At 35.7% G+C, this 12,197-nt stretch overlaps 1 protein-coding gene across 1 annotated transcript; it reads left to right on the top strand.

Annotated features, from left to right (window-relative positions):
* The first annotated feature begins 3,927 nt into the window (after positions 1-3,927).
* LOC132178611 (protein NRT1/ PTR FAMILY 8.3-like) lies at positions 3,928-11,167 on the top strand. Its single transcript, XM_059591073.1, has 5 exons — positions 3,928-4,156; positions 6,982-7,087; positions 7,176-7,393; positions 8,494-9,050; positions 10,163-11,167. The coding sequence occupies exons 1-5, from the start codon at positions 4,106-4,108 to the stop codon at positions 10,983-10,985; spliced, it is 1,755 nt and encodes a 584-aa protein (XP_059447056.1). The 5' UTR covers positions 3,928-4,105; the 3' UTR covers positions 10,986-11,167.
* Positions 11,168-12,197: the final 1,030 nt, after the last annotated feature.

The raw sequence follows: 12,197 nt of genomic DNA, 5'->3' as shown, positions 1-12,197 counted from the left end.
GCCATTGCAATGGGATAAATGTTGTCATTTGGCTCTCTTCCAACAATAGTAGTCAAAAGTTACCCGTCCTTTTAAAAAATAGCCATCAACTCCTATAACAGGCCTACAAGCCATCTTAAAACCATCCCTGCATGCTGCCAAAGACATATATAGTCTTTGAAAAATTGGTGGTACCTCTAAACTTGGCATCTCAACCTTAATAAACAAAAAACTCCCTTTATTTGTTTGTCTCACTATTGCACAATAAGCCCAAAGCCAATGGTATTGTTCTCTTAGCTTGCCTTTTATATGTGTCTTAGCCTTCACCCTAGCCTTGTATAACTGTCTGTTAGTAACATCCACATTCCATTTCCTTTTAACATCTTGACGGAGTGTTTTCAATAGATAGTTTGATTGTGCCCTAAACTTGTAGACCATCCTCTCTGCAATCCACCTAGATGTTACAATTGAAGACTTGTATTTTCTTGTACACCGGTGAGTAGGGTTCAATGACTTAAGCATGAATGTCATCTCACCTGGTACCAATGAACCATAAACTCTCCATGGACAACCATCACTCTTACTCCTACAAATTCCAATCACCTTATCCCCATCATTTTTAGTGAATTCTACATCTTTCCCTTTCAAGAGGTTGTATGTTCTCACAACTTCTCTGAACTGCTTCACCGAAGTAAATGACATACCAATATGCAATTTGCGCTCATCCATGTCAACATCATGAAATTCATAAAAAATTGGCACACACCTAGGCTTACTCACCACCACATTATCATCATCACTATTAGGGGGACTTACCAAGATATCACTTCTCCTCAACCTAGAGGATGATGTATCCTCTTCCTCACCATCTAACATTTGGTCACCAGTGCAGGGTGCATGTGTTTTGAGCCACCCACATGAGTTGTGGCCTGAGCATCAAATTCACTTTCCTCGTCATCCTCATCATCAACCTCCACATCACCAACCTCCACATCACCAACCTCTTCATCATATCCCCCTCATCACCATCCATTTCATCACCATGGGTGGATGTACCAGCCCCTTGTTTACCACCATCATCCCCTGCATCATCATCATCACCACCCATCAATGACTTCCAAAATGGGTCATTTATAATTCTCATGCTTCTGGCCTCATCATCCCTATGTTCATCCACACTAAGTGTCTTATTTGTACCTTCTTGTTCGTCATCAGTATGATATGACACAATGTACAAAACGACAATGGGAATTGCAAGTTCACATTGTTGCAAGTATTCAATCCTTTTGACGACACATTAGATATTATAAGCACCAACCCATCATCCAAAGATTTATCAGGTTGAAGATAGTAAATCATATCACCTTGTTGGTATCCAAATTTGTTACCTATGTTTTCTAATTCAATAAATGATAGACGGCCTAGATCACAGGGCTCATCAAATAACCCTGTTTTTCTGCCAACATAGGTGCACTTATACTTCCTATCAAACCTACCCCCATATTGAACCCTAAAAATGACATTGGCACTTCTCATTGTGTAAATATATTGTTGGACCCTACTGGACAAATTTACAATCATTATGAAAAAAAAAATTAAAATTAATTAATGGAATGAAACAGTATGATATAATATTCACATGGACACACCAAAAAAAAAAAAAACAAACAAACAAACAAACAAATCAAAACAATCCACAATCAGGGACAAAGTTGGTACAGGTAAAAAAAAAAAAATGCACTATCATGGACTTATCGTAAGACCAAAAAAAAAAAAAAAAATGGTTTATAACCAATCCCACCCAATTATCCATTTTACTCACCGTTTAAAAGAATTTTTTGCCATAGTTAACTACTTCTCTAACTTTCAAGTTTAACACGAATATATATATATATATATATATATATATATATATATATATAATTTGTTCTTTTCCTTCTCAATTTTCTCTCTCTCTATCCCTCAACAAAAAATAAAAAAATTTTAAAAATTTTAAAAAAGAGATATGCTAGAATTTAATAAAAACTCTATATTTTGCCCATAAAAGTGTGGCAAGATGCCACATCATCTTCTTTTTATTTTGTTTTTTTTCCTCTATCAAAAATATGATATTGCATCTTGTCACATGGATTTTTATGGGCAAAATATAGAGTTTTTATTATATTCTAACATTTCTCTAAAAAAAAATAGAAAAAAAAGTTTTAGATAATAGATAAAAATAGAAAAAGGGAAAAATATAAAAAAAGCCTCATAAACTACCAGCTGTTTGCAATATAGCCTCCCGATGTTCAAAATGTACTATAGTAGCCCCCCAAACTACCAAAATGTATAAAAAATGCCACCAATTTATTTTTTATATTCCTATATCACCTATATTCTTTTTAACAAATAAAATAATTAAAAAAAAAAAAAATTTAAAAATAATAAAAAAACCAATGGGCTTAATAAATACACAAAATTGAATAAATAAATAATTTAGACCAACTATAGTTGGCAATTTGTAATTTAGGCCAACTATAGTGATTAATTATTTATTTATTCCAAAAAACTTCTTCTTTTTTTCTTTTTCTATTACCCCATTGGTTTTTTTTTTTTTTGGGGGTGTATTTTTCACTAATTTTTTGGTTTTTTATTTTTTATTTATTTTTTTTTACAATTATTTTATTATTTTATTTGTTAAAAGAATATGGATATTATAAAAAAAAAAAAAGAAAAAGAAAAAAAAAAGTCGCCTTGGTGATACATTTTGGTAGTTTGGGAGCTACTTTAGTACATTTTGAGCATTATTGGGCTATATTGCAAACAATTGGTAGTTTTGTGGGCTTCTTTATATCTTTCCCATAAACAAATGTGTGTTTTCTGTAATTTAAGTTAGGGGTGAAAATCTAGAACCACTAACCGCTAACCGCACTAACCGCTAACCTCTAGGCAGTTAGCGATTTGTGGTTATTGGATTTTCAAAAACTTAATAACCGCTAACCGCTATATATATATATATATATATATATATATATATATTATATATATTTATTTGCATGTTATGTATAAGCTTATAAGTGAAGTGATGATTTACAAGAATTGTTGTAATTTTATTTGTATTATATGTTATGTAGATTCGTAGAAGGTGACTGTTAGGAATAAATTCACATTACAAGCCCACCAAATTCTGGGCCCAATGGCCAAGGATAGGCTTATGAAGATATTTAATTAATTAATAGTCTTATATTCCAATCAGGATAATATTGGAATAAAAACGTCCTATTTATCTCTACAAGATGACTACTCAAGATTATCTTTACATGATATTTGTTGAAAGTTTATCTTTACATGATAGCTGTTGAGTTCTATCTCAACTATGGACTCCGAGTACAACTCAAATAAGAAGAGCTAGTTTAAGGTTACTTCTACAGCCCAGGCCTATAAATAGGCCCCTACACAAGGTTCTAAAAGATCCTGAAATATCCTCACACATATTATTGAACGTATTAAATTATTGTGCGCCGAAGCACAATATTTCTCTTAAAAACTTTTTGACTTTGGCATCGAAATGTCCCGGTTCCCCGGGATCTATCGTGTTGAAAACTCTTCTAACAGTGACCAACAAAGATGTTGGTATATAGCAATTTTTAATGCTAAAATGACCATGAAAAGAAAAAAATAAATTGTTTAAAGTGAGCAAAAAACATTTAAAGTGAGCACAAAACCGGTTCAAAATTAGCCAAAAAAAAGTCCAATAAAAGGCCCAAAAAAAAGAGATTATTCGGATGCGGTTAACCACTAACTGTTAGAGGTTAGCGTAAACGGTTAGTAAAATTTAATAACCACCAAAACGGTTGCAATTAGTGATTTTAGCCACTAATGACTAGTTCTAACCGTTTTTCACCCCTTGTTTCAGTAGCTAATATTGCTGGAGATATAAGTCAATTTCCGAAAAAATACGAGCACAAATTCCAACTATTGGCGCAACCTTCCATTCTTCTTGACCGGGTAAGCTTTTCAAGAAATCCTCGCGAGTCGCGTCCTTTTTACGTCACCCTACACAGACAAAAGAGTTTCATCGGCCCATGCCGTATTTGTAAGTATTTTCGTTCCTTGAGGTTCTTCCCTTTATCTTTTGGAGAGAGAGATGGGTTCGCAGGAGGACGGAAGATCGCTCTTGGAAGATGGTCTTTTAGAGGTTTTGTTTCTATCTCTGTGTCTCTGATAGCTCTTTCCATATCTGACAGATTGTGTATCTTGGATGCTGAATATGTATCTTTTGTTGACTATTCACTTGCAATTCTGGGTCTTTTGTATGAACAAGGAGGAGTTATGGTACTCCTCACATTATAGAAGGATAAATATGTTTTGGAGATCGCTTTTTTTCCAAAGTGAATTTTGGACCTCTCAAGTGATCCGGTTCGATGTCTTTGGAATAGGTCTGGTTGACCCAGTCGTTCTTGCTGCAGCCTAATGTTGCACGCTGGGTATTTGAACAAATGTTTCACAGAAAAAAGGTTGAAGAAATGAAAATGGTAGTGATTGTAAATTGAACGAAAGCGTCTTGAAGAGTCTATTAAACTGACTTTTTGGGGAAGCCCAAACCTCCCAAGTTCTTGAACACGATTAGAGCATTCCCAATGACTTATTGGCTTATGTATATGTTTATGCAAAATGGCTAATCAAAACCTATTTTTTCTAGTTTAGCTAACAAGTTTTTAAAGCCTGTGTCCAACCGTTTTGATGGGTACCCGAGGATGGGTTGAGACTGGGGATGAGATTTGAGGGAAATAAAGATAGTTCATTTCAGGTAGGAGAGACGACAAATCTCCACTTAGGGCAGGTGAATATCACAAATTCACTAATATTTTCTCTGATTTCTCATTAACAACCAAATAGTTTTTAAATAGAAATACAATAAGATGGCACCTAAATAGATAAGAACTCATTAATCCTAAAACTAATTTCAAATAATACAACCTTAATTTCAAATAAACTAATCCTAATTTAAATAATCTAATCCTAATGAATTCCAACTCAACCTATTTCACTCTAAATCTTATCCCTATCACATTTATCTATAATAAAATAATCGTTTTTAAATTTTTTTATTCATTGTAGTTACAAACCCATCTCCACCTAAAACCACACCAAATGAACACCATCTACCAGCAACATAACTCAACAGTCTCAAATACAAACACACTTTGGTTCTTCCAAAGTAACACAAACAACTATATAAGTATCTCCCCCACCTATCAATACCCCAATCTACTTTTACAAACCAAAAGAAAGCATAATAGAATACTGCAGAAACAGAGAACAAGCACAAAGCTACACTGAAACCCCATTCTCAATACCCCAATTACAACAGATATGTATCAGACACTTGCTTCGTCTCGGCAATCAGCTTCATAGGCCTCATCATGATCATCGTGATCATCTTCCATTATCACCAACCAAAGGCCCACTTCAATTCTCTCATCCTCCATTATCACCAAACAAAAGCTATAAACTTTGGAGGGGAGAGAGAGAGAGACCTAGAGATGAGGTTATATATGAAAGAATATATTGTATCATTGAAAATCACCCAATTGGCCATAAACAGCAATCCCTCAACAAGGGAAGAGTTTGTATCACCGAAAATCAGATATATTGTTTCACCGAAAATCACCCTAAGAAGCTCCATGGAAAATCTCTCACATGGAAAATCACCCAATCGGCCAAAATAGATGACATAAATACCCTTTTTCCCTTTATTACAACAATACTCTTTCTAATGCTTTCCCTCAAGTTGGAGCATATATATCATATAAGTCCAACTTGAAACAAATAAACTAATCGAATACATTGAATGATCAACACCTTGCTTGATCCATTGAACGATCAAACAATTCATTGCTCTGGCCCAAAATATGATTAATCTGGCATGGGCTACACGAGCTCCTAATAATTTACTGGATATATTGATAAGCCGGGCATTCCCGGCCCACCAAGCAAAACCGGTGGTTGCTTGGTCACGACCGGCATAATCACATGGCAGTGGGGTATAGTTTAGTGGTGAAGGTGTGATTCGTTCTATTAATCCCTTAATAGTTAAGGGGCCCCTTCAGAATGTTTGATTAAGGATTTTGTATACATATTAGCAAGTTGGTTTCCAGACTTCACTGTTCAGAATCTTATTTTAAATGAAATGACAATCAACCTCCATATATTTAGTCATTTCATGAAATATCGAATCAGGAGTAATATTTAGTTCAACCTAATTATCACAAAATAATGGGTAGGAGCCGAAAAACTAAATTTTTGAAGAAAATGTTGTAACCATATTAGCTCACTTGCAGTATGAGCCATTGCTCTATACTTGGCTTCTGCTTTAGATCGCTTTACCACTGATTGTTTCTTACTCTTCCACGTGATCAATTTTTTTTTTTTCTTCTAAATAATTCATGTCATTAAAAAGCGCAAAGGAGTACAACCCTAGTACACATGATGTATACAAGAGATAACTTCCATTAATGATTAAAAGAAGAACAAAAATGCACAAAATTAGAGAAGTTAGTGAAATGTAAGATATTATCATATTTTTGAAGGTGAAACTGTGCAATCTGCATCATTTAAACCTTCCACCCTAAAGTGTCCATTTTGCCTATACAATATACCGAGACTGAGAACTTGCTTCAGATAATGAACAATAGGAATGATAGCATCCTAATGTGTGACTCTAGGAGCCTCCAAGATTAATTACTATTTGAATTGAACTTACTAGTAAACTGACCAAAACTAATCTTTCTTGAAAATAGAAGAAAGGGATGCCCTTTGACCAAATCGTGAGTACCAAATTGATAAGTTCTAGGAGGTTACCCTTGATTGAATGATCTGATAATTCTCAATCCTTCATTTTCATTAAAATATGCCCTTGTCTTATTGAGGCTTTCTTTCACAAAGAATTTTTATTTGGCTTGTGTAAAGGATTCAGAGCTTCTATTATTCTGTGACTGACCTTTTTAATTCTATCTTCAGAATGAAAGCAGCAGCCAATACACAGGGGATGGCTCAGTTGACTTTCATGGAAAGCCTGTTCTGAAGCAGAATACTGGAAATTGGAGAGCCTGCCCCTTCATTCTAGGTGACTTGTTGTCCTTGACATTATTCTAGTGGTCATGTTTAATCTAATTCATTTTGTTTCTGACATTTGTATTTTACATTGAATACAGGTACTGAAGGTTGTGAACGTCTTGCCTACTATGGGATTGCTACTAATCTTGTTACTTATCTTACCACCAAACTACATGAAGGAAATGCCTCTGCTGCAAGAAACGTTACCACTTGGCAAGGGACTTGTTATCTTACACCCCTCATTGGAGCTGTCATAGCAGATTCATACTGGGGAAGATATTGGACAATTGCTTCTTTCTCCACAATTTACTTCATTGTTAGTATATTTAACCTTTGTTTCACTCTTTTAAGTATTTCATTGCTGGGCCACATGACCTCACATATTCATGTTCCTCAAACCAGTGCAAGCCTTTGGTTTTCATTTCTTTTTCATCCGGTCTTTTCATCATTCATTATACATGATGTTCTCAGGTCTTGCATACTTGCTTAGTTATTATTATTATTATTTTTTTGATAAGTAATCAAGATATAATACTCCATTAAAAAAAAACAAAAAAAAAAAGAAAAGAAAAAAGAAAATAGAAAAAAGAAGATATAATACTTGCTTAATTCTCATCAGTATTGGAAGTGCAGTTCTCATTTTCTAGTTTTGAAGAGCATAGTTTGGTTGTTTGAGAATGTTATAACACTCCAATTCATAGAGATTAGAAAAAAATAATATAGTTTGGGTAAAATAAGAATTGAGGAGTTACTGATATATCACCTTTGCATTCTGCTGTGTAAATCGTGTCCTATGTCATAGGTAATGCTTTACTCAAGGAGCGATCAAGCAGTAACTTTAAATACAATTGTGAACTTATTCTAGCGCATATGTCCTGAGTTTTGATGAATTTGTAAGTATAGTCCTGGCACTATCTTACTTGAATAAAGGATCAATGAGTGTTAGGGTTGAATCAGAATAAGTAGGCATTATGAAGTATGTTACTAAACGCGGTATGATGAAAAATGTCTTATGTAATTAATTGTAGTAATTGAAGCAAGGTGAAGGACATGAAAGAGAAGAATTTGAGCACTGATTATCTGAAAAAATTTAAATTACCAGTTTGGTGCATTCTGAGCTGAATTTCTTCTCTACATGGTGCTTCTTTTCACTCAAGAGCATACCTCTAATCAGAAAGGCATTACTCCATTACAATGTGATTAACTTTTGAACCTTGATACTATGATGCCACCAGAAGGCATCCACCATTCTCCTTTTTGATGCATGGAATGCTTAGTAATGAGGTTTTAATGAAGGATGCCATCCAGCGTACAATTGTTTTTCCTTCTCTAGATGTGCTCTCATTGTTTATCCACTTATAATTTTTTTATGTACTTGAAATGTTGTAACACATAAAGTCATCAATTTTTGCACAGGGAATGTGTATATTGACACTTTCAGCATCTGTTCCTGCCTTTAAGCCTGCTGAATGTGTGGGTTCTGAATGCCGGTCAGCTACTCCAGTTCAGTATGGAGTCTTCTTTCTTGGGCTCTATCTGATTGCTTTGGGAACTGGTGGGATCAAACCCTGTGTTTCGTCATTTGGTGCAGATCAGTTCGATGATACTGATTCAAGGGAAAGGGTAAAGAAGGGATCCTTCTTCAACTGGTTTTATTTTTCTGTCAATATTGGTGCTCTTATATCAAGCAGTTTCTTGGTTTGGATTCAAGACAATGCTGGGTGGGGTCTAGGATTTGGCATTCCTGCAATTTTTATGGGCATTGCTATTGCAAGTTTCTTTTCAGGCACTCCCCTCTATAGATTTCAGAAACCAGGGGGAAGCCCTGTTACACGAATGTGGCAGGTTTTGGTTGCATCATTCCGTAAGAGGAATATGGTGGTCCCTACAGAGAGTAATCTCTTGTATGAAACACAAGACAAAATCTCTGCCATTGAAGGAAGTCGGAAACTGGAGCATACTGATGAATTAAAGTAATCTCTCTTTTACTTTATCCTAAATTTGAACACTTTCTTCAGTTCTGAAATTGTTTCCAAGCCCTTATTGGTATTCTTTTATCATTGCTGAACTAGTTTGCTAACATGTATACATAAAACGTGCGTGTTTTGGATACCCATGAAATGAGACACCCCTTTTTTTAAACACTTGCACCGAATTTTAGTATTGTCATATTGGTATCACTGAATTCAGAATAATGAATAGGAATGAAGGCCCCTGGGTCTTTGCTCAAGTGGTAAAGGGGTGGGTGGGGTTTGTCTAGTCATTTTTCTTTGGATGGGTTACTCTTTTCAGCTCAACGAAAACTTGTGGGATTATTTAGGTGCATTAGGGAGCATGATGAAAGAAAATTTGTTTCATGGAAGCTAAATACGCTCTCATGGTTGAGTAAGCATGTGATGTGAAAACAATTTTTTGTTTCTTCTTCATAAGAGCTGTTCTTCTTGTTAGTTTTTTTATATTCTGTTACTTTTTACCCTTATTGTTGTGGTTATGTGCTAGGAATCTTATCAAAGTTTTCTTTTCTAGGTTTTATTTCATTTTATCAGAGAGTAAACTACTGGAAAACCTTTTTTCATGTATTGCATGCATATTATTAAGTGAAAGACTTTTTTTATATGTTTTTTTTCTGCTTGGGAGGTATTATTGGATTTCATATGGGGGATGTCACTGGGTGTATTGTTTGTCTGTTACTTATTTCTTTGTTCTCCTAGATTCTTGTTGCATTTTCTTTGTAGAACTCGACTGATGTCCTGTTGGTTATGTCCCATACCGTTTCTGAGGAAAGACAAGATTGCGTATGCATGGTTAAGAAAATCTGCAATGATTTGGAATGTATAGTTAAGTCTCATTTGCAAATAAATGTAATTGGAAGAAAGTTTATGCCCTGATCTGTCTTAAAATTTTGACATCTTCTAGATTCATGCTTCTCTAGATGAAAATATTAATCTCTTGTAGCGACAACATGAGGTCATTTCACTGATGTACTTGCGTCAAAATTGTTGCATGCTTTCCTGAATTTGTCAACTGCAAAACAAATTTTGTCCAGAAAAAGAAAATTTTCAGTACACTTCTGTTTTCACTGCAGGTGCCTTGATAAAGCTGCTGTACTGTCAGACGCCGATATCAAAAGTGGAGACTTCTCCAATCCATGGAGGCTTTGCACTGTAACACAGGTGGAAGAATTTAAGATTTTGATCCGCATGTTCCCAATCTGGGCCACTGGAATAGTGTTTTCTGCTGTTTATGCCCAAATGTCTACATTGTTTGTTGAACAAGGGATGATGATGGACACAAGTATTGGTTCTTTCACCATTCCTCCAGCCTCCCTGTCATCCTTTGATGTGATCAGTGTTATTTTCTGGGTTCCTATATATGATAGGATAATTGTCCCAATTGCAAGGAAATTTACTGGCAAAGAGAGGGGCTTCTCGGAGTTGCAGCGGATGGGGATCGGGCTTTTTATTTCTGTGCTATGCATGTCAGCAGCTGCTTTGGTAGAGATAAATCGGCTGCGGCTTGCGAGAGAGCTAGGTTTGGTGGATGAAGATGTAGCTGTACCAATCAGTATATTATGGCAAATACCCCAGTATTTCTTGCTGGGAGCTGCAGAGGTATTTACATTTATAGGGCAGCTTGAGTTCTTCTATGACCAATCCCCAGATGCCATGAGGAGTTTGTGCAGCGCCTTGTCGCTTTTGACAACTGCATTGGGAAACTACCTGAGCTCTTTTATTCTGACAATAGTAACTTACCTCACAACACAGGGGGGGAGCACCGGATGGATCCCAGATAACCTGAACGAGGGTCATCTTGATTATTTTTTCTGGCTTTTAGCCGGCCTCAGCTTCATAAATCTCTTGTTCTATGTTGTCTGTGCCAAAAGGTACAAACAAAAGAAGGCTTCCTAGGGATTCTCCAAGAAGACGTCATTTCTCCAAATTATTAACAAACAATTGGTCTGTATATAATGTACTTAATTTACTCTCTCCGCACTCAGAATTTCGATTCAGGTTCCAGCTTGTATTTATTTGTGTTCAAAATATTTCCACCAAGAATTTAATGATCAGCTTAATTCTAAGCTATTTATTTATATTGTGAATAATTAAATTAATGGTGGTAATTAGAAAGAGTATACTAAATACCACATCTCCATCTTACTTTTACTTTGTTGTGGTGATGTGGCAGTGTACAGAAGCTTTTGAATTTTTTTTTGTGTAAAGGGTTTTTTTAATGATAGGTGATCAGAAGATGATGAAGATTGAATGAAATGAGAGTATGATATGTAGTGTTACTCGATTATAAATAGGCAGAAGGTTTTAGCATTTCATTCGAGTATGTCCGGCCGGCGGGCGGATGTGCCCTTCTTCCATCTGGGTCCTACCGTTCCTTGATTCTCGCTAGCTAGAAAACTTGCCTTGATTCTCAAACTCTGCGTCAACTGCCCTTTCAAAATCACAGTTGCTGAGGGGGACCAAAAATGGTCTTAACGTTCGTTCATCTCTACGGTACAAAAAAGAATTTAGGGCCTAAGCTACCATTCTTCTAAGCTTGGACCAACCATTCTGCAATAACCCCTGCGCTCTTAAATGCGTGTCACGTAGATTTCGTGTCTTGGGTTCATCTTGTGTGGCTTTGGGTTCTCAAAGAGAGAGAGAGAGAGATGGCTTCTACGGACGAAGAGAGACCACTGATAGAAGATGGTGATGCTCAAGAAGTAGTACAGGTTCAAATCTCTCTCTCTCTCTCTCTCTCTCTCTTATCTGTTTGTTTGTGTGTATCAGAATTCTACTTTTCTTTTCTCAGCTGTGTTTGAAGTCAACGCCATGTGGTGATGTCCTTTGTCCCCCTATTTTGTTTCTCTAGTTGTAAAATGATTATGCTTTAGCCCTATAATTAATGATCCTTCTTCTTAAAGCACAAGCCTCTGTTTGTGATGACTGTTTTTTCCATTGCTCCATTCTCATGCTCTCAATTGTTCACCAAGAACACAAAGGAAAAACCATTCGTTTTCTGGCTTGCTTTCTCCCCATCGATCTCGTGCCTGTCAAATCCTAGTCGGTTTATTTCTTATTATAAAACTGGTAGTTAGAGGGTGAGTCAGCTTGGACATATTTTGCTTT

The sequence above is a fragment of the Corylus avellana genome, chromosome ca4 (genome assembly GCF_901000735.1).
Source record: "Corylus avellana chromosome ca4, CavTom2PMs-1.0".
NCBI lineage: Eukaryota > Viridiplantae > Streptophyta > Magnoliopsida > Fagales > Betulaceae > Corylus > Corylus avellana.
The sequence above is the reverse complement of the archived record's forward strand: the minus strand, read 5'-3'. Positions and strand labels throughout refer to the sequence as shown.

Bases quoted from the DNA above. Each gene is read 5' to 3' on its own strand.
- LOC132178611 (XM_059591073.1), top strand. From the start codon at position 4,106: ATGGGTTCGCAGGAGGACGGAAGATCGCTCTTGGAAGATGGTCTTTTA. The intron at 7,394-8,493 runs GTTAGTATATTT...ATTTTTGCACAG, and splicing joins TCTCCACAATTTACTTCATT to GGAATGTGTATATTGACACT. The intron at 9,051-10,162 runs GTAATCTCTCTT...TTTTCACTGCAG, and splicing joins GAGCATACTGATGAATTAAA to GTGCCTTGATAAAGCTGCTG.